General features: G+C 61.5%; 2 protein-coding genes across 8 annotated transcripts in view; both read right to left on the bottom strand.

Moving 5' to 3' along the window:
• ASS1 (argininosuccinate synthase 1) overlaps window positions 1-3,952 on the bottom strand; it is a 26,464-nt gene extending 22,512 nt beyond the window's left edge. The window contains exons 1-5 of one of the 7 annotated variants that reach the window (XM_027649794.1): window positions 3,887-3,915; window positions 1,715-1,809; window positions 1,345-1,456; window positions 841-909; window positions 384-572 (exon numbers count right to left, since the gene is read on the bottom strand). In XM_027649794.1, coding sequence (XP_027505595.1) covers window positions 384-572; window positions 841-909; window positions 1,345-1,456; window positions 1,715-1,725 — 381 coding nt within the window. In that variant the 5' untranslated portion in view covers window positions 1,726-1,809; window positions 3,887-3,915. Of the gene's footprint in view, window positions 1-383; window positions 573-840; window positions 910-1,344; window positions 1,457-1,714; window positions 1,810-2,063; window positions 2,335-3,886 lie in introns of those variants that run through there. The other 6 variants (XM_027649795.1, XM_027649791.1, XM_027649793.1 and 3 more) reach the window with 6 other exon arrangements.
• A 1,347-nt stretch (window positions 3,953-5,299) lies between these two features.
• The window catches only part of HMCN2 (hemicentin 2), a 34,147-nt gene continuing 19,101 nt past the window's right edge, over window positions 5,300-20,345 (bottom strand). The window contains exons 37-79 of the mRNA XM_027649753.1: window positions 20,003-20,145; window positions 19,677-19,827; window positions 19,233-19,451; window positions 18,893-19,006; window positions 18,639-18,826; window positions 18,369-18,465; window positions 17,939-18,100; window positions 17,434-17,547; window positions 17,185-17,316; window positions 16,578-16,721; window positions 16,318-16,477; window positions 15,873-15,997; window positions 15,601-15,784; window positions 15,319-15,416; window positions 14,732-15,004; window positions 14,443-14,633; window positions 14,287-14,368; window positions 13,899-14,035; window positions 13,635-13,776; window positions 13,291-13,438; window positions 12,900-13,027; window positions 12,616-12,772; window positions 12,388-12,509; window positions 11,993-12,157; window positions 11,798-11,905; window positions 11,572-11,706; window positions 11,183-11,317; window positions 10,870-11,060; window positions 10,339-10,552; window positions 10,040-10,174; window positions 9,778-9,968; window positions 9,618-9,699; window positions 9,202-9,471; window positions 8,287-8,436; window positions 7,945-8,082; window positions 7,660-7,781; window positions 7,325-7,562; window positions 7,141-7,203; window positions 6,918-7,046; window positions 6,478-6,798; window positions 6,146-6,262; window positions 5,763-5,889; window positions 5,300-5,642 (exon numbers count right to left, since the gene is read on the bottom strand). Coding sequence (XP_027505554.1) covers window positions 5,300-5,642; window positions 5,763-5,889; window positions 6,146-6,262; window positions 6,478-6,798; window positions 6,918-7,046; window positions 7,141-7,203; window positions 7,325-7,562; window positions 7,660-7,781; window positions 7,945-8,082; window positions 8,287-8,436; window positions 9,202-9,471; window positions 9,618-9,699; window positions 9,778-9,968; window positions 10,040-10,174; window positions 10,339-10,552; window positions 10,870-11,060; window positions 11,183-11,317; window positions 11,572-11,706; window positions 11,798-11,905; window positions 11,993-12,157; window positions 12,388-12,509; window positions 12,616-12,772; window positions 12,900-13,027; window positions 13,291-13,438; window positions 13,635-13,776; window positions 13,899-14,035; window positions 14,287-14,368; window positions 14,443-14,633; window positions 14,732-15,004; window positions 15,319-15,416; window positions 15,601-15,784; window positions 15,873-15,997; window positions 16,318-16,477; window positions 16,578-16,721; window positions 17,185-17,316; window positions 17,434-17,547; window positions 17,939-18,100; window positions 18,369-18,465; window positions 18,639-18,826; window positions 18,893-19,006; window positions 19,233-19,451; window positions 19,677-19,827; window positions 20,003-20,145 — 6,785 coding nt within the window. The remainder of the gene's footprint in view (window positions 5,643-5,762; window positions 5,890-6,145; window positions 6,263-6,477; window positions 6,799-6,917; window positions 7,047-7,140; window positions 7,204-7,324; window positions 7,563-7,659; window positions 7,782-7,944; window positions 8,083-8,286; window positions 8,437-9,201; window positions 9,472-9,617; window positions 9,700-9,777; window positions 9,969-10,039; window positions 10,175-10,338; window positions 10,553-10,869; window positions 11,061-11,182; window positions 11,318-11,571; window positions 11,707-11,797; window positions 11,906-11,992; window positions 12,158-12,387; window positions 12,510-12,615; window positions 12,773-12,899; window positions 13,028-13,290; window positions 13,439-13,634; window positions 13,777-13,898; window positions 14,036-14,286; window positions 14,369-14,442; window positions 14,634-14,731; window positions 15,005-15,318; window positions 15,417-15,600; window positions 15,785-15,872; window positions 15,998-16,317; window positions 16,478-16,577; window positions 16,722-17,184; window positions 17,317-17,433; window positions 17,548-17,938; window positions 18,101-18,368; window positions 18,466-18,638; window positions 18,827-18,892; window positions 19,007-19,232; window positions 19,452-19,676; window positions 19,828-20,002; window positions 20,146-20,345) is intronic.

Raw genomic sequence — 20,345 nt, forward strand, 5'->3', positions numbered from 1 at the left:
GGATGGGGACAGGGACCGGGACAGCCAGAGCTGAGGACAGGAATGTGAACAGGGACCAGAACAGGGACTGGGACAGTCTCATGTATCCCAGGATGCCCCTAAACACCACGGAGGGTGCTGGCTCAGTCCCAGCTGGCTCCTGGCCTGGACAGCCCCAGTCTGTAGCAGCATTTTCAAGCTGCTGCCCAAAACAGGGTGTTCGGCTCTGACTCCAGCCTTCCCGACAGGGAGAGGGAACCGAAATCAGGCACAGAAATCCCAGAAGCGAGAAGGAAGTGTTGAAACACGGTTGAGTTTTGCACGGCCCTGCAGAGCACCCACAAAACACGCCGTGCACCCAGAGCTTGGCCAGCTCCCTGCCCTGTGCCCCCGTCCTCCCTCACCTTGCCCGTGGCCCCATGGGCGACGTGCTGGGCTCCCTCTCGCCGGGCGATCTCCACCTGCCTGCGGGCAATGCAGGGCCGGGCCAGCGCCGTGCCCAGCAGGTACCGGTCCTCGTAGAGCGCGTTGGCCTGCACTGCCGGCCAGATGAACTCCTCCACAAACTCCCTGCTGATATCCTCGATGTAAACCTGCAGGCACAGAGGGAGCGTCCTGATGGGAGGGCGGCTAAGGGGAGAACCTGCTCCTCTAGGGATTTGGGGACAGTGCAGTAACAGGTCCCTTTGTGTCCCCTTTCCTAGATGCTGCTAAAAGGCTTTGGTGCAAAACCTCTGGAAAAGGGATTTCTCACTGGTGCTGCCCCTCCTCCCAGCAATGGGATATGTGAGACCCCAGGGCTCAGCCCCACACCAGGGAGCAGGGGGAGCTCAGAGCCCCCAGAGGGAGGGACACTGTTACCTTTTTGGCCCCCAGTGCCAGCGCTTTCTTTCGTGCTGCTTCAAAATCTTCCTTCTGCCCAATGTTGGCCTGGAAAGGAGGAAAAAGTACCAAGACTGAATGCGAAAGGAGACCACAAAACCCCAGTGCAAGCCCAGTCTGGCACGAGGCATCACGCACGGCATAACAGAGCCCGTGCTGGCTGGGCTTGAGGCCACCCAGGGTGGGCAGGAGAGGGGTTCCCCCCTGAGATGGCCATGCACCCCTCTGCCAAGCCCTGATCTGCTGCCCTCATGAGCAGAGGGTCATTATCTGGCAGAAACAGGCTGTGCCACACAGTCAGCCCAACAGATAAACACCCAGGCTGGGCAATGGTTAACCAGTGAGGCCAGGATCACCCCTACAGCCACACACACACCAGGAGCCCTGTCACCCACCCAGGTTCCCAGACTGCAGCTCAGCACTCCCTCCACCCCCAGCCCCCAGGGACAGGGTTCCTATGATGGGGTTTGGAACAGAGCTCACCAGGTAGGCGATAACATCATAGCCTTGCTCCTTCAGCCACACCAGGATGCAGGAGGTGTCGAGGCCCCCGCTGTAGGCGAGGACCACCGTGCCCTTGGACTGAGCCATAGTGCTGACAAAGCAAAGGAAAAGGGGTTTGTGATGCCCTCAGCCCCTGTTGCAGCCATCAGGAAGGATCAGTTGAACCAAGAGCCCTCCTGGGGCTGCAGGGAGCAAACGGAGGGCTGGGAGCAGGAGGAAAAGCCACAGCAGCATGGCCACATCCAGGCTGCAGCTCCCAGCCAGGGAGGACACCCTGCCTGTGCACCAGCCAGTGCACCTGATGGTGGCTGGGCGATGGGAGGATGCCAGGGCACCCATCAGAGCTTACCTTTTCTCCATGCTGACAACCCTGCAGCAGCCTGCCCCACGCTCTGCAAGCACCCTGCAATGCCAGGGGGCTGGAACTCAGGCGCAGGCGCCCAGCTGTGGTGAAGGCACAGCTCGATGCCTTGCTCGGGCACGACCCAGCACATCTCAGGCCTCTGCAGAGAGCCACCCACCAGCTCAGCCCCAAGTGCCCTCTGGCACTGCTGGGCGTGACATGGTTGCAGGGCATGGAACTGGGGGATTTGGAACTGTCCCCCCAGAGCCCAGCCCAGCCCCAAGTCTAATTAATGCTTATGGTGCATTTGTCCCAATTACGCTGCCTGTGTTTTCTGCCAGCACAAAACATCTACGTGGGGATTCATTGCCCCTCACCCTCCAGACAAGGATATCAAGGATCTGAGACAACAACAGGAGATGGTGGAAGAGGCCTGGAGCTCAGGTGGAGGGATGGAGATCCCGGGCAAGAAGGGGCTCTGCGGCCCCGGGGCCAGGCTGTGAATCCCAGGGCCCCAGGAGGAGGCGATGCCAGCTGACCCTTGGCCGGGGGAGGCGGACAGCAGAGCCGACCAATTCCTGTCCTGAGCAACTTTCATGCTACTGCCGCTGCCAAGTCAGCACAATCCTGCTCCTGCAGGCAGGGAAGGCGCCCTGCTGGGCTGCTCCTGGCTGGTGCACCGGGAACCTCTTCCAGAGTGCTGTGGTTATGCCGGGGTGTGCCCCAGCACCCACATCCTGCCAGCATCCCACGGGCACGGCTTGGAGCCACTCAAGAGCAGGATCTGCCCGGCCACTGCCAGGTTCATGCTGAGGAGCAAAGGGGGTCTGGCAGCCACATAACCTGCATCCGGCTCCCTGAGCCTGCCCGTGCCCGTCGGGCTGCCACGCAGGCAGCACAGTGCCCAGGCTTGAGCAACTGGCATTTCCCTGCTCGTGGGGCCCCACAGCCGTGCCGAGCTGGGTCCCTGCCCAGGGAGGTTCAGCCGTCCCTTCCTCGCTGGGGCATTTACAGGAAGGCAGTCGCAGTTCCCAGAAGGGCCCAGCCCAAGTGGCTCCTTTCGAAACTAATTCCTCCCTTTACCCTCAAACTCATCCCTGCTGTGGCCACCAGCATCGCTGTGGTGGTTGCCAGCCTGACTAAGCACCTCTGAGACTGGGCACGCTCACTCCATAAGTGGCCCAGCAGCGGTTTAGGGAAACACTTCCAACTTTTGCCTGCTCAGACATGTCCCCACTGCCTACAAAATGCCCGGGGGCACTTTGCCCTGGAGATGCATCCTGCATCTCAGAAAGGGTGTGGGGCCACCAGCATTCCCTGCTCTGGAAACGGGGCTCGTGCCAAGCCCGCCTGCCCAGGAAGGGAGAGCCCCGAAGTTTCAGTGTTAGGTGGCAATAAATCAGAGCAAACAAAGCTCAGTGAAGGGGAACGCGGCAGGACTTTCTCAGCCCTTATTATTATTCTGTAGCAATTTCCGTGTGAGTTGGGGCAGGGTTTGGCTTTTACCGGAGAGAACTCTGGCTGCCCTGCTCCAAAGGAACACTGGGCTTTCGGTTTTAAAAGCAGGGAAAAAGAAATATATAAAAATCAGAGGAGAACGAAAAGCTCGAAACTTTGGTAAAGAAAGGAACTGTCTTTGCCAGCTGGGCTGGAAGAACTGCCGGGATGCTGCCTGCGGGCTGGGATGGGGCAGGGAGAAGGGCAAGGGCAGGCAGGAGGGGCAGGAACAGGCTTCCCAGGGTTTCGTGAAGCAGAGGCATGCAGGGATGTGCTCACTGGTGCTGGGGTTTGTCTCAGCATCGCTCCTCCACCTTGTGCAGGTCCCATCCTGCCCCCCAAAATCCCCAGCACAGAGTGGGGAGGGCTGAGGTCCCAGCTGCCCTCCCTTGGGGTGGGTGAGGGGACCCTGTTGTGAAACGACTGTTTTAACGTCGTTCATTACCCTCAGAGAAATGGGATTCACTTGGAAACCTCCCACCCCAAACTGAGCTAGGAGGGGCTTGACTGCAGCCTGCACAGTGCTGGGAAGGGGCTGGCACCCCACTGCCCTGCTCCAGCACCCAGGGGTGAGGGACATGCGTGGGTGGGTGGAAATGGGACAGATGGGGTGAGGGGACACATTTCCCAAGGCAAAAAGCCCCCTTTTCCCTCTTCCTCCCATCCCATGCCTGCACTCACCCACTCCCGGTGCCCAGCTGCCCTCCGTACTCTGGTCCGGTGCCTGGAGCATCCTCCTCCTCCTCCTCCTCCTTTATAACCGGGCCTGGGCAGGCGGAGCTGCCGCAGGACAGTCCCCCCTGGGCATCGGTCCCCGGGAGAGGCCCTGTGCTCTGCCTGCCCGCGGGATACCCGGCAGAACAGGAGGAGGCAGCTGCCCCCCAGCTGGGATGGAGCAGGTGCCCAGTCCCAGCCCTTGTATGGCTGCTCTGGGTGCTGCCTTCCATGTCCCCCCAGTCCTGACCCCCCAGCAGCCTCCCCTGGAGGACCCCGGGAGTTGGAAAATGGGGGGCAGAGGGGAGCCAATGCTCTGCAACAATCTGGCTTTCCTCCCTGGACCAGCAAGACTTATTTGAACTACTATTGGATTTATCTTAAGCTTTATCAGGAGATGCAGGAGCCTGAGTGGGCAGGAGGAGATGGGGCAGGAGGGACAGAACAAACCCACCTTTCCCCCCTGCATGTACCCAGGACACCCCAGACCAACAACAGACCTGGCCTTGAGGGACAGGAAAGCCCCATCCCAAAGGACAGAGACTTTCGGGGGAAATCTCAGTGCCCGCACACAGGTGCAGCAAGAGTGGGCTCCAGTGATGGGACCACAGCTCCCTCACCTGGGTGCACTGCCACCATCCCACACCATGGACTAGCACTGAAACTGTTTTGGGAACAGTCTCTACCTTCACTACGTGCAAAGAGGCCACATCCTGCTCCTGCTGACCAAGGGACCAGATGCTGGGGCAGGATTGGACCTTCAGGGACTGGACAATGTCTGGATGTGGCAATCTCCCTTCTGTGGTCCAAGGCCAGGCAGGGAGGTGTCCAAAGCCCCAGGAATTCTGGGCGGCTGCTGGGGCAGCCCCATCCTATATGCTGAAGGAAGCTGCTTTCTTTGGGCACAGGTTGATATTTAGCCACAAAACACCTTTATAAATCAGTAAGTATGCACAGAAACCAAGTGGATTTAAAAAAAAAAACAAACCCAAAACCAACTATTTCAATTTAATACATGGTTAATGCCAGGGTGCCCCATGCCCTCCCCAGGCCAGGGGATCCCTCCCTGCACCCCTGGCCAGTTCATCCTCCCACCCCCACAGCTGGGAGCTGATCACAGCCAAGGCCATCCAGAGCTGTGTTTGCTCTGGGATTTGGGAACTGATTGCAAGAGACTGGTGGGATATCTTGTCCCTCCAGGGACCCTGCTGAGTCAGGGATTGTCAGTGGGTGGAGGGAACACGACTGAGGGGTGAGGGAGTGTCTGGGAGAGAGGGGAGAGGTGCAAGCTCAGCGCTCCCTGAGCCACGTGCCCCACCCGTGCGGTGGGGAGGGACAGGAGGAGACATGACCTGCGTCCCCTCCTGTCCCTTGGCTGTGTCAGTAGGGGTAGGGAGAGACGGAGATGATGAGGAGGAAGATGCTGGGTGCCCTCTGCCCGCCCGGGGCCAGCGCCTGCACCTTGAGGCGGTGGGTGCCGGGGTCCCGCAGCGGGCGCAGGGTGGACACGATGCCACGGCCCTGCTCAGTGCGGAGGGCGAAGGGGCTGCCAGGGTCCTGCTCCAGCAGGGTGAAAACCGGGCGGTGGCGGAGGGTGGAGCCTGGGGTGAGGTGCACCACGTCCCGGCGGGCAGCGATGCCGAGGGGCAGGGTGAGCAGCTCGTACCGCAGCGTGGGGGGTCCGGCCGGGCCGCAGGACGGGGCACAGCGACCCACGCACACCCTGCAGGGGAGATGGGGGAATGTGGGATGGGGGGGTTGTCAGAGAGCAGGCAGGACACCTGGGTCCATGGTGACACGAGGAGCATGGAATGGACACACCGAGTCCCACAGCATGACTCACCCTGGGCTGGAGCCTCTCCGGTACCCGGCTGGGCACGGCACATCAACACACTGGGCACCTCCACGGGTGTTGAAGCACATCTGGCTCGAGCCACACTGGATTGTGCCCTCTGCACACTCATCCGTGTCTGCAGGGAGAGAGGGAACAAGTCTGAGGGTACTGGGTGGCCATAGCTGAGGTGGAGGTTCCAACCCTGACTCCCACACCTTCCCACCCCTTCCCCGGGCTCTCAGACACTGGGGCAGCAGGACAAAAATTCAGGCTCTGCGGGGTGCTGAGCCTAGAAACAACCCTCCCATAGAAGGAGAAAGACTTGCAGCCCCAGAAAGATGGCACCCAGGGCACTATGGGGACTGGACATCCCCCGGCACCCCCACACTGACCATGGCAGGTCTTCCCATTGGACAGCAGCTGGTAGCCAGGGGGGCACAGGCAGTGGTAGCTGCCCGGGCTGTTCCTGCACTCGTGCTGGCACTGGTTCGACTGGCATTCGTCGAGGTCTGTGGGGTGAGAGAGATGAAGGAGAAGCATCAGCCCCCTCTGTTGCCCACTGCCCTGGGACAGTCTGACTCTCACCTCCCTTTCCCAGCACAGCCAAGACCACAGGGTGCAAACAAAGTGTGGGGGACAGAGCAGAAACGGACACAGGAGTTACTTTTTGGGGACAAAGCGGCCTCTGAACAATCCACAACACCCTTCCCTGACACACACTCACCAGTGCAGGTGCCATTCCTCTTGACATAGCCTGTAGGGCAGGGGGGGCCCCGGGCACCCGTCCCTGCATCCTTGGCCACGCGGCGCAGGGCGAGCTGGGTGTAGAAGGATCGTCCCCATGGGCGGCTCCTCGGCCCCAGCCAGCGCAGGGAGGGGTCCCGGGACGTGCTGCCCACTGTGTCCCCTCCATCCGTCCCTGCTGTGCCACACTGTCCACCCGGCAGCAGGGTCCTGCCAGGGGGGCACAGGCACTCATAGGAGCCCCGAAGGTTCCGACACTCAAAGGCACATGGTGGGGGAAACTGCAGGCACTCATTGATGTCTGGAAGAGGAAAGAGATGAGGAGCTGCAGCTGGATGGCGAAATTGAGGTTGTAGCAGGGCAAGGGAGCGACCATGGCCCTGTGGCCAAGTATGTGTCCCCTGAGAGCCCAGCTCGTACCCAGGCACGGCCAGCCAACGCCCAGCGCGCGGTAGCCGGGAGGGCAGGGGCAGCGGTAGCTCCCTGCAGTGTTCTGGCAGAGCTGGTTGTAGCGGCAGGCGTGGGACCCCTCGGTGCATTCATCAACATCTGGGCAGCAGAGAGAGGACAGGGTTGGGGGGATGGGGAAGTGGCACCAGGTGCCCTTCGCCATCCTCATGCCCCCCTCGGGAAGGGTCCGTACCAACGCAGTACAGCTGTCCAGGGTCCAGGATGAATCCCAGTGGACACTGGTCTCCATCAGCCCCTGGGATTGAGCAAAGAGAACGAGAAGGGACATATCACTGCAAGGACATGGTGTTTGCACCCTCACAGACACCCAGAGATCCCGGTGTCTCCATCCCCATCCTTAGGACTCCCCTTGTTACCTGCATCAAGCGAGGCCCGGAGCTGGAAGTGGAGCTGCTCTGTGGCCGGGTCATAGGAGGCAGTGATGGCTCTGGCCCGGAGGTGCTGCACCCGGGGGTGCTGTGGGCCCACAGCAGGGTCGTACACGATGGTGTGATTGCAGCGGGCACGGAGGATGTGCCCATCCCGCAGGAAGCTCTGCACGGAGCCCCCAGACAGCTGCCCTGTGCCCGTCTGCACATAGCGCTCTCTGAAGTCCTGGGGAGAGGCAGGGAGAGGGGTCAGGCCATGGACTGTCCCCATGCTCCCAGCACAAGAGTCATGGCCCCACAGGGAGAACGGGCAGTGCCGGCACCTGCAGCAGCACCGCGGCCTCGCCGATGGTGTCCGGCACGGAGCCGCTGATCACACTGTCCAGCCGCAGAGCACCAGTGGCATCCACGCCCTGGGCGAGGTGGGTGACCCGCAGGAGCTCCCCTGCCAGGAGGGGAGCAGTGAGCAGCAGCCCATGGTACCCCCAAACACAGCTCCACCTCTGGCTGAGGAGCTCAGCCTGGAGACAGTGCTTGGGGAAATGGAGTCCGAGTTCCCCCAGGAGCTGACCACGCTCCCCCTGCCTTGGGCTGCTGGAATCCCTAACCTGTGGCAAACTCCAGCTGTGACTCAAGCTGGAAGGTTCCCTGAGTGAGCAGGAACCCACTTCGGGTCGCCCCATCAGTGTGTGCCAAGGACCAGTAAATGGGGGCAATGATGGTGACCAGCACCCGCATCAGTGGTCCTGGAGATGGGAGAGAAAACATGTCACCAGGGAGCCAGCACCCTCCTGAGGGGGCACCCAGCCTGCCCCACTCCTCCATGCCCACATGGCACACATTTGGGTGCTGCTTTTGGGGGAAGAAGGAAATAAAAATCCTTCACCCAATTTTGACACTTGACACAGGTCAAAACCCTCCCAAGGGTGAGGGCAGAGGTGACCACTCACCTACAGTGGGTGGGATGTTCCCGATGCTGCTCCGGATGGTGGTGGTGCCAGACTGTGGGTCATCCAACATGCTGGCATCGAGGGGGGAGACACCAAGCTTGTGGGCATTGATGACACCAACCAAGCGGCCCCGTACTTGGTGCAGCTCCCCTGGGGCAAAAGAGATGGGGTCAGGCAGCAGCACTGGGGCTGTGCTCCCATGGGAGGGCGGGGAGCTTCGCTGACTCTCCTCTCACTAATTTCCTTGTCAAGAAAATCTTGTTTTCTGGAGGTGAAAGCTGGAGCAAGGCAGGCAGTGTCCCTGCATGACTCCAAGAACAGTCCCCAGAGACCCCCTGGCTCCGGGCAGCAGTGCCACATTGACAAGGGATGCTGTGAGTGTGCCTGTGTCTTATCACACCAACATGCACTGACATCCCCAAACCCTGCTCTGTATCAACAACATCGTCCTGGCAGTGGCCCCAAGCTTTTATTTGCTTCTCCAGCGTGTCTGGCAGCAAAATGCCAGCAGCCACACAGGGGCACACAGGGCAGCTGGAGTTTCCTCTATCCATCCAGGCTCTCTGCTCCTGAGGGGCAGCAGGAGAGGATGTGCCTGTGCATTTAGAGAGCCCCTGGGAGATGGGAATTTAATCACGGGCAGCAAAAGCAGGAAAGCTGAGGAGAGGCGAGTGTGGGTTGGCACAGAGTTGCTGCTTGGGTGAGGGTCTGTTTGGGCTCAGAACTTCAGCTGAGCAGTGGAAGAGAGGAGAGGGCAAGCCAGAGCATGAATCACAGGGTTTAGAGCAAGCCAGAAAAGGCAATATCCCTCCAAAGCACCATGCTGGAGGTCTTACCCCAGTGTGTAACAGTGGTGCGGGCAGCCCCAGCCTCCCGAGCCAGCCAGAAGCCCCCAAGGCCAGGGCAGACACTCACCCTGGACATCCAGGGAGCCGTGGGCGATGGCAGAACCCAGGGCATTGCGAGCGAGGCAGGAGTATCTGCCGGCATCACGGTGGGCAACAGCAGGCAGGAGCAGGGTGGCATTGGGCAGTACCCGGGCATGGGGACCCTCGGGAAGCGGCTCCCCATCCCGCTGCCACTCCACAGAGGGTGTGGGTTCCCCTGACACGATGCAGTGCAGCAGCACCCGCTGCCCAGCATGTGCTGTCACCACTCCTGGTGTCACCGCCACCACAGGGGCACCTGGGCAGGGAAAGGGATGCAGGCAGTGCTGCAGCACTCCAGCGGTTCTGGGACCGCTCCCCAGGGGTCAGGAATGGTTGAGGGGCGGAGGGGTGGCATGGTTTGCAGTCCCTTAAGAAAAGGGTGCAGAGGTGGGTAGCACTCACTCTGCAGGACCAGGGTGATGACCTTTGCTGCTGTGCCTGCACCATTCTCCGCCACACACCGGTAGTGCCCTGCATCAGTGCTCTAGCAGGACCAACAGCATTAACCACAGTGCCATGAAAGCTCCCTAAAATGCACCAGCACCCTGAAAGCCCCACTCACCCCCACGGCCTGGATGGCCAGGGAGCCGTTCTGCAGCTGGCGCAGGCGCCCACTGGCCACCACCGGCACCTCGTCCTTGCTCCAGCGGATGAGGGGCTCAGGGTGACCCTGAGCATCACAGTCGAGGAGGGCATCACCTCCTGGGTGCTCCACCTGGTATGTGCTGGCGTCCCCCTGTATGATGGGTGCCTCTGGGAAAGGGAGAGAGGGGTGGCAGAGGAGGGGGCTGACTGGGCACCCCAGTTTCCCTGCCAGCACCTACCTCTGACAGAGACAAAGGCGGTGGCCCTGATGGCACCGGCGCTGTTCTCGGCGTGGCACACGTAGGTCCCGCTGTCAGCACGGGTGGCTGCCTCCCGCTGCAGGGTGCTCCTGCCACTCTGCCCTGACACACCATCTGCAGAGTGCAAACCCCCAAAAAATTGTAGTTGGGGACAAGCTGGTTACAACCCCACACAGCCAGACACACTGGCACCCCAGGGGCCCTGAAAGGTGGAACAAGGACTAGGATGGCACCAGGATCATGTCCTCCCCCAAGCACAGCACCCTCTGCCCAGGTACCAGTGATGAGCTGCCCGTTGGCCGTCCAGGAGAGGCGGGGCTGGGGGCTGCCCACGGCAGCACACACCAGGTCCAGCCTCTCGCCCCAGTTCAGGGTGATGTCTGTGGGCAGGAGGGTGAAGGTGGGCAGGGTGTGGATGAAGAGGGAGAGCTGTCGGACTGCCCTCCCAGCCGAGTTCACTGCAATGCAGGAGTAGCTCCCAGCATCCCCTTCCTGCATGGGGAAAGAGGAGGATGAGAGGGGTCAGCTTGAGTCTGGGGTCCAGGTGCAGCCCTGGCTCACTGAGCTACAGCTCTGCTGGTTGTTGTGCACCTGAAAAGCCACGGCTTGGCCACAACCATTTTTTCCAGCCCACATTAGCAAACTCACACTACCCTGAATCTCCAGCCTCTGTGTCAAAGGACTGCACAGGGCTCTCTCTACCAAATACATTTTGGTAGACATATCCCAGGCTTGCTTTTCAGCAGCAAAAGTCACTTGTTCCTCAGCTCTCTGACTTGACAGCTGGCTCACCTGGGGACAGTGCTCACCTGGACATCCCGGAGCAGCAGCTCCCCGGAGGGCAGGACAGTGGCCTTCCCCCCACCACCCCACACCAGGGCTCCCTCCCGGCTCCAGGACACACGAGGCTCAGGGACACCACGCGCAGCACAGGGCAGCAGCACCTCCAGCCCCTCCAGGACAACCAGCTCCAGCGGGCCGGCTGCGATGACGGGGGGCACTGGATGGAGCAGGAGGGAAGGGACTTGCTCACACCTCAACAGCCACATTTTGGTGTGAGGTGCTGGGGCAGGGGCTGAGCAGAGGAGGGGACAAGCACTGGGGCCCTGATTGCTGCTGTACCTTGCACGATCAGCCTGGTCCTCCCCGCAGCGGTGCCCGAGGGGTTGCGAGCCACACACAGGTAGGTGCCTGCATCCTCTGGGGCTGCTCGGAGGAGACGCAGCCGCCCATTGGGGAGCACCTTCAGGCCAGGCCCTGTGGGGAAGGGCAGGAATGAAGGGCAGGATAGGGACTGCTTCCCCCACAGAAGTGCATCTTCCCGGGGAGTCTCCATGGAACAGCTCCAGCAGCCAACACACCCACCCTGGGCAGCAGCTGGGAGCCAGGAGAACCCATGCACAGTGACACCCTCCACCCCACTAGAATGCCTACAACCCCCCCAGCACCCAAATATTCCCCCAGGAAAAGGCTGTGTGGGCTCTGCTATCCTCCAGCAGGCTCCTGCTCACCTCCAGCAATGCCAACACCATCCTTCTGCCAGGTGACCTCCGGCTTGGGGACACCCCTGGCCTCACAGGACAGCACCACGCTGGTGTTGATCATCACCATCACCATGCCGGGCAGGGGCTTCAAAGTAGGGGGCTCTGCAAGCAGCAGGGAAATGCTGCCCACCAGGGCTACCCTGGGCAGAGAGTGCAGGACCCCCAGAAGTGGGACCCCTGGAGTTGTACGTACCATGCACCGTGAGCCAGAGGTGCTTTCGGGCTGTGCCGGCAGCGCTCCGAGCCGTGCAGGTGTAGTGGCCGGTGTGTGCAGGCAGCGCCTGCCTGATCTCCAGGGCTCCTGGAAGACAGTGGGCAGAGGGGAGGCAGCAGGAGGGCTGGCAGGGACCTACTGTCCCACTGGGGCTGTGCTGCCCTGTGCCCGTACCTCTGGGTAGGACACGGTAGCCCCCTCCTCTGCTGCCCAGCTGAGCCCCGTCCTTGCTCCATGACACCGTGGGCGGTGGCACGCCAAAGGTGTAGCAGGTGAGGACCACAGGGGACAGCCGGGTGACAACCACATCCGTGAGGTCATCAGCGATGGTGGGGGGCACTGGAGAGGGGAAGGAGGGAGGGAGGGAGGTGAGCAGGGATGCACGGCAAATGCTGAAGGGGATTCTGTCCCTATGCATATGGACACAGCTATTTCCTCTCTTGCCTGCCCAGTCCTTGAGAGGGAATCCAACCCCAGGGGGGGCTGCAGCACACCCACATCATGCCCGAGGTGGTGACAAATCCTGGGAAAGCCCCTCTCAGCAAGACCCCCAGCCCTCAGAATCTCACCGTGGACAGACACGAGGAAGACCTTGCGTGCCTCTCCGGCAGCGTTGGTGGCGATGCACTCAAACCTCCCCTCATCCCGGGGACCAGGGCTGGTGATGAGCAGAGATCCCGAGGACTGCAAACTGCAGGCAGAGCACACAGAGTCACCCCTGTCCCACGGAGAGCAGTGAGAGGGGGTAAACCCCACCTTACAGAGGGACCCTTCGGTGGGCGAGGTGCCCAGTGTACCTGTAGGCGCCAGGTGGGAGGTGTGGGTTCAGGGGGCGACCGTCCTTCTCCCACCTGATGTGGGGCTCGGGGGACCCCCAGGAGTCACAGCCCAGCGTGGCTGGCTGCTGAGCCAGCAGGGTGAGGTTGGAGGGCCCAGGGGCGATGGCGGGAGGGACTGCAGGAGGGCATGGTGGTGATGAGCAGAGGACAGCAGCACATCATTGCACTGATGAGAGCAGCCCAGCAGTGGTGGGTTTCAAGGGGGTGAGCCCAGGAGGGATCCATCTGGCTCTTCAGCTTACCCAGGACATGGAGGTTCAGGCCTCGGCGGTCAGAGCCGGCAGGGCTGGATGCCATGCAGAGGTAATAGCCTGAATCCTGGACCTGGACAGGGTTGATTTGCAGGGAACCTCCTGGCAGGAGCTGCAGCCTGAGGAGGGAGAGCAAGGGAGCCCCGTGGGGGCTCTGCATGGCTGGGCTGCACCACACAGTGACCAGCTGATGGGAAGGTGACAAGTGCCACTGCAGTCATATGCAGCTCATGCCCAGCGAGCTGGTGTGGGGACAGAGCACAGCTCTTCACAGCGTGGCAGTGCTGCCTCTGCTCGAGGCACACCAAATCACATATTGATGTGGACGGTGGCACTATCTGAGTGCCAGCTCTTGGTGTCACCAACCTGCAGAGCCTCATACCTGTCACTCCCAGGAAGGGACAGGAGCTGGCCGTCCTTCCGCCACGTCACCCGGGGCACGGGCCACCCCTCTGCCTGGCACAGCAGCACAGCTGAGCTGTTCAGCAGTGCTCTCACCTCCTCAGGGCCTGGCTGGATCTCAGGGGCCACTGTGGCAGCACCACAGAAAGTGGGGGACAGGGCTCAGGGATGGAGGATGCCAGCACAGAGCAGCACTGGAGGCTGGGCATAGTCCAGCCCCATCGTCCAACTGTGAGACATCCCATAATATTCCACATCCCTGATTAAACAGGGAAGGAGCTGGCACTCAGGGCCAGCTGAGGCCAGTGGAAGGGCAGCACTCACCGTGGACCTGCACCCGGAGGCGCAGGCTGGTGTCCCCCAGGGCATTGGTGGCCCTGCAGTTGTACTCCCCACCGTCCACTGCCCGCACAGCCCGGATCTGCAGGAAGCGTCCCTCGGCCAGGACCTGCCTGTGGGAATCCTCCTAAACCCCCAGCAGCTCCTATCAGCAGCTCTCCCTGCACCAGCCCCTGCCAGCCCCTCGGAGCTGGTGCAGGTTCATCCCAGTCCCTGCCTGTGCACCATCCCTGGTCCTGTCACAGGTACCTGCACTGGGGAGCCCTCCCGGTGCCACTCAATGTGGGGGGGTGGCTCAGCATCCTCTGGGCACTCCAGGATGAGCTGCCCCCCTGCTGCAGCCGTGATGATGGGGATCTCCCCAGCACTCTCAGTGCTGGGTGGTGCTGTGGGACACGCATCAGGGAGTCAGAGGATGTGCCACATGTGTTGGACACCTCCATACTTGTCCCTATAAGTCATGCACAGGCCCCTACTCTGCAGGACCATCATCCTGTGCTCCAGATCCTTCTTTGGAGGTTTTTTACAGCCCCCACCAATCCCAAAGAGGAATGCAGGGATGCTCCAGCTCTCTAGTCCTCCAGAGCTTGGACCATCCTGCAGCACCCTCCTCACTGCACTGCTGGGGCCACACTACCTTGGATGCTGAGGTGGAAGCTCCTGCTGTCCTCTCCAGCAGGGCTAGTGGCCAGGCAGGTGTACAAGCCAGAGTCAGTCACCTACACAGCCAGGAGAGGGAAAAATTGAGGCACAAAAGAAAACGCAGATGGGGAGAAGAAAGAGGAGCTCCTACCTCAGTGCTCTCCACACGGAGGGTGCTCTCATTCCCCGATGTGAGCCAGGGCCCTGCCAGCAGCTGTCCATCCTTCTCCCAGGTGACAGTGGGCATGGGGACACCCGTCACCACACATGTCAGCTCCAGTGGGCTGCCCACAGTGATGGACATCTCAGTGGGGTGGGATGCAGCCTCGACACGGGGTGGCTCTGCAAGGCACATGGCAAGGCAGGAGGACTCATCCCCTCCTTGCTCCCAAAAAATTGGCTAAGCTGCCCTTCCCAAGTCCTGGGGGGATGACACGCACCCATCACCAGGAGGCGGAAGGCTTTGCTGGCCTCCCCCACCTCGTTCACCACCAGGCAGGAGTACACCCCTGTGTCAGATGGCCCCACGCCTGCCAGGCTCAGCAGTGGGCCACCAGGCTCCTGGTCTCTGTGCCGCCCCAGGGGCTCTCCATCCTTCAGCCAGGTCACTGCCGGTGCTGGGGACCCGGTGGCTTCGCAGGAGAAAGTGACATCAGAGCCCTCGGCCACCATCTGCTCCTCTCTGCTCTCAGGGCTCTCCAGGACAGGGGGCACTGAGGAGGGAAGGATTTCCTTTAGGGGGGGCTGTGGGAGTAAAGTTGGATCCCCAGGAACTAGGGATGGGTTTGGCAGTTGCCTGGTGTCCTGTGAGCACCCAAAGGTTGCTCAGCCTCCCTGCAGGGTGCTCTGGGACTGCTTTCAGGCTTGTCCTGCCTTGCTCCACTCCCTCCAAGCCCAGGCCAGCAGCTAAGGGATGGCTCAGGACCCTGTTTGGGAATGGACTACAATGCACAACATGTGCTCTGCCAGCAAAATCAGTGCCTGGGTGCCCCCCACTCTGCTCTCCCCAAGCCCATCTGTCCCATACCTTGTATCTCCAGGATGAAGCTGTGCTCAGCCACCCCTGCCCGGCTGGAGACGATGCAGGTGTAGAGCCCAGCGTCGGAGACCTGTGCCTGGAAGATCCTAGACCATGGAGTGGGGCAGAGGGGTGGGGAGGAGACATCAGCTCTGGGTGACCCCCTGCTCCCCAAGGTCTCCACGCTGACACTCAGCCACCTCGGGGTGCAGCCATGGCCATCCCCGCACGCAAACCTGGGTACCAGCCCCAAAGCCCGCGGCTGAGCATCACTCCAGGGTCACTTCTCACCGGAGGACGTGCCCGGCCGACAGCAGGGTGACGCGAGGGGACAGGCGGAGGGGCAGCCCGTCCTTCAGCCAGCTCACGTGCAGCGGAGGGGACCCCCGTGCCCGGCACTCCAGTGTCACCGCTGCGGACAGGACTCCACGGACCTCCTCCGGGTCATCGGCACCTCTCTCGATGGTGGGAGGGACTGGGCGGGGGGGGGGGACAGAGGGGATGATGGGGCTGTCGGGGGCGGGTTGCCCCGGCACTGCCCCGCGGGTCCCAGCCCTGCTCACCCAGCACGCTCAGCGTGTGCAGCCGCGTGTCCTCGCCCGCGCTGTTTCGGGCCAGGCACGTGTACGCCCCCGAGTCGGCAGCTTGGAGCCCCTCAAGGAGCAGGGAGCTGCCATCCGGGGACATCCTGTGTGGGAAGGACAGGGCAGTGACCTGTGTGCCCATCCCGAACGTGCCCGCGGGGCAGAGGTGCTCCGTGCTTGGTTGCAGCCAGGCATCAACTGGGACCATGCCAGGGTGACAGTGAGCATCCTGGACACCCACGATGGTGTTGTCTCAGCGGCTCTCAGCAAAGAGCTGGCATGAGTGTGTCCCAGATCAAGCAATGGGAAGGAGCAGCAGAGCTCAGCCTGCCTTGCATGACAACTTTGCACGTGGGGAAACTGAGGCACGGACAGGGCTGTGCCGTGGTCAGCTCCTGGGGTGGTCCCCCCCTCCCAAACTCACCGGACGTGTGAGGGGGGCTGCAGCTCCAGAGGTTGCCCATCCTTCAGCCAGGAGATCTGGGGGGTGGGCTGCCCCTGGGCCCGGCACTCCAGCCTGACCCCGCTGCCCTCCAGCACGCTGTGCTCACTGGGGACCCCTGCACTGATGATCTGGGGGGCCACTGCACCGAGAAGAGAGGGATGCTGAGGGAGAGGAGGGGGAGAAAGGCTCCCCTCCGAAGGAGAGCCCACAGACACCCAGCTGCCTTGGGGAAGCCCTACCTCGCACCAGCACCACGAAGTCCTTGCGTGTCTCAGCCCCGGGACCCCGGGCCAGGCAGGTGTATCGACCCTGGTGGAAGGGCTGGAGGGGGCTGAGCTGGAGCTGGGCCCCCCCAGACACCAAGCCCTGCTCTGGGCTGCTCTCTGCAAGGAGACAGGTGAAGAGGGCTGAGCACTGCTCCTCCACTGAGCCATCCCCAGGCTCATTGTTGTGCTACCCCCTTTCCACCCCTGGGATCCAGGTCTGGGGACACTGTTAAAGCACAGCAGAGACTTTGCAGTGTGCACTGCTGGAGCTCTACAGGAGAAAGAGCCACTGGTTTTGGGGCAAACCCCTGTCCAAGCAGGTACCCTAAGGGCTGGTACCCAGAGAGCTCATGCCCACATCCCCCTCCATCAAGGTTCATACCCCCACACCCCATTGCTTTAAGCCTCAGGAATGAATCTGAGGTCTCCCAAAAGCCCTCAGGGAAAACACCAACTGTTTCATACTCTGTCCCCTCCCTATGAGCTCCTGAGGGTCTCTTGCAGCAGGGTTGGAAGTGGGGAAACTGAGGCAGGACTGTTTCAGGGGAGCAGGCTGGGGATGGCAGCCCAGCACACATACCCAGGGGGCTCCCATCCTTCAGCCAGGTGACAGTGGGCACAGCCACCCCGGTGACTTGGCAGGTCAGGACGAGGGGGGTCCCCACGTCAGCTTCGAGTGTCTCCTGCTGCAGGTCCTGGATGCCTGGGGGCTCTGAGATGGAGGAGCAGGGATGGGGATGTGAGCAGGAGCACGGAGACCAGGGTTCACTCCTGGTTCCTTGGTGTGTGCTCCGAGAGGCAGAGCTCCTGGCTGAGCCCTCACACTCACCGTGGACGTTGAGGATGAAGCGCTTTTCATCCTGGCCGGCCACATTCAGTGCCACACACGTGTATGTGCCTGAGCTGGAAAGCTGCAGGGGATGGATCTGCAGCACCCGTGAGTCTGGAAGAAGTCAAAAGCAGGGAGTCAGGTCAGGCTGGAGCAGGACCAGGTCTGGGCCACCCCACCAGCAAACTGACTGGGCTCCCAGCAGCTGGCCAAGCTCCATGTAAGAGGAGTCTGGCCATCAAAGTCTTTCTTTCAGGTCTGAGGCTTCACTGTGCACAGAAAGAAAGGGAGCTGAGCTCCTGGGGGGTGGCAACACAGTTTTCAGGATGCAGCCTTTAGAGCCCAGAGGAGATAATTTGGCAGCATGTGGTTACTGTGTGGTACAGCCAAAATCTGAGCTCAAGTCCCACAGGCAGCACCCAGGAAGGGGGGTTAGGGAAGTTAGAGCCCAAGGCTGTGCCAAGCCCCAGGGCACAGGCTATCAACCTTGCTCATCCCACCATACCTGGGCTGACGGTCACCCCCTCACTGAGCCACAGGACGTGGCCATCCTTGTACCAGGTGATCTCTGCAGCCGGGTGGGATCGGACATCGCACACCAGTGAGATGCTGCCATTGACGATGCCATCGACGCTTTCGGGGTTTGTATCCACAATCCAGGGAGCTTCTGCTCCAGCGCATCCCAAAAGACAGTGCCATAGGGGAACCATCACCACGGAGGCTGAGTTCTCCCCAGGAGGACACATGCACAGAGCGTCTCTCGCCTGCTCCCAGCACGTGGCATCTCGACCTCCGTGCACAGGGTGAGCGTGACAAGCACGAGGGGACAGAGGCAGCCATGCAGTTCCAGAGCCATGGGAGATTCCAGCTGGTGGAGGAGGAGGAGGAGCCAGAGGGGGGTAAATCAGTGACCCAGAGAAAGGGAGATGCCTTACCCTGCACAGTGAGGGAGAAGTGCTTCTCAGCTGACCCAGCCGGGTTCTCAGCCACACATGTGTATCTGCCAGTGTCACCCACCTCCACTGCGGCCACCTGCAAAGCAGGAGCCCCCACATGGAGGGCTGCCCTGAGCCAGGGAGCTGTTGGGGCTCCCACGGGGACCAAGCTCCGGGTGAGACTAGGGCAGCCTCCTCTGGGAGGAAAAAGTGCCCCATCCCCTCACGTGTCCCTCCCTGGCACAGCCACCTGCCCAAGGGGACACCGACCTGAAGGACTGTGCCGCCCTCCAGGATCTGGTGCCGTGGGCCAGTCACAATGGGGACATCATTCCAGAGCCAGGACACTGCGGGCTCCGGGTGCCCGGTAGCTTCACACTTGAAGTGGACGGTGCCATTGACGGTGGCTGTCACCTCCTCGGGCAGATCCTCTGTGCCACCCCGGATGGCCGGGGCAGCTGGAAGCAGGCGGTTAAGGGGCTGCCATGTGCCTCCATCTGATATCCCCCCGGCCCTGTACTCACTCAGCACCTCCAGCTCGTAGTGCAGGCGGTCCCGTCCCGCGGCGTTGGCCGCCTCGCAGGTGTACGTGCCCGCGTCCTCCTCCCGCACCGCCGGCAGCTGCAGCACCCGGCCCCCTGCAGCACAGGGACAGGGGCATGTCCGTGGGCTGTCCCCTCCAACTGCTCCATGCACAGACCCCTAATGCAGCCTCAGCGACCCCGCAGGTCCCACAGGTGCTGTGCACGCTGGCGGGATCAAGGGGACAAGATCCAAATTCTGCCATGCTAGGGATGCTCTCAACCCACACAGCTGCTGCAGGACTGCCCCCCAAACCCCACGGTGGGGGTCTGTGCCTGTTACCTAACAGCATCAGCACCCCCGGGCCGGGGGAGAGGGGCTCCCCATCCTTGTACCAGGTGAGCTGGGGGGGTGGGATGGCGCTGGTGTCGCAGTAGAGCGCGGTGGGCTGGTCAAGGACAGCCTGCCGGTGCTCTGTCACCTCCCCATCCTGGTCTTCCTCCCGGTAGAAGATCTCAAGAGCTTCTCTGGGGCTTGTTTGCTGCTGGAAGAGCGGAGGCACTGCAGGGACAGGCTGTGGTCAGCTGTGGGGAACAGGGACTCACACCCCCAGGTGCAACCAGAGCACCTACCCAGGCCTGACTAGGACCAAGGAGATGTTTTCCATCAGGCATAAACCTTTTTCGTGCTCATCCTGCTCTGCTCCCATGTGGAACCCCATCAAGGACCCCTTCTCTTGCCGAGACACCCACTGCTCTGGGTGCAGGCTCTCCACCCAGGGCTCACCTTGGACATGCACAATGAAGTCCCTGTCATCTTCACCCACAGCGTTGGTGGCCACACAGGTGTAATGCCCTGAATCTGAGGCACTGGCTGGTTTGATCTGAAGGACCTGCCCCTCACTGAGGATCTGGAGGTGTCCAGTGCTTTCCAGGAGCTGCATGGAGACCCCAGACCCAGGGCAGTGGAGAAACAGAAGGGCAGGAGGAGAATTAGACCCCCAGGAGCAGAACAGAGCCCAGACAGCCATATAAAGGGTATCTTCCCACTCCATCCACCTGGGATAGTCCCCAAATCCAGCAGCTCCTCCCTGGTCACAGTTAGGACCTCACCTGCTTGTTCTTGTACCACCGGATGGTTGGCTCAGGCACAGCCCAGGTCTCACACTCCAGCATCACTGTGCTGTTGACCTTGGTTTTCACCTCTTTCACAGCAAATTCCCCCAAAGGGTCATCTCTGGAGATCCAAGGAGGAACTAGTGGGGAAATACAACAGACCTGGGATGAGAGAAGAGCCCCCAGCGCCCTTGCTCTGCCCTAATCAGTGACAGGCAGCACCTCAGGGCAGGGCTGACACCCAAAGATGGACCCTTGGTAAGTGATGTCCCTCAGGTGTCTGTACTGGGACCAGGGAAAGGAAGGGAAAGGAAGGGAAAGGAAGGGAAAGGAAGGGAAA

This window comes from Corapipo altera, unplaced genomic scaffold (genome assembly GCF_003945725.1).
Source record: "Corapipo altera isolate COAL_440 unplaced genomic scaffold, ASM394572v1 268, whole genome shotgun sequence".
In the NCBI taxonomy this organism is placed as follows: domain Eukaryota; kingdom Metazoa; phylum Chordata; class Aves; order Passeriformes; family Pipridae; genus Corapipo; species Corapipo altera.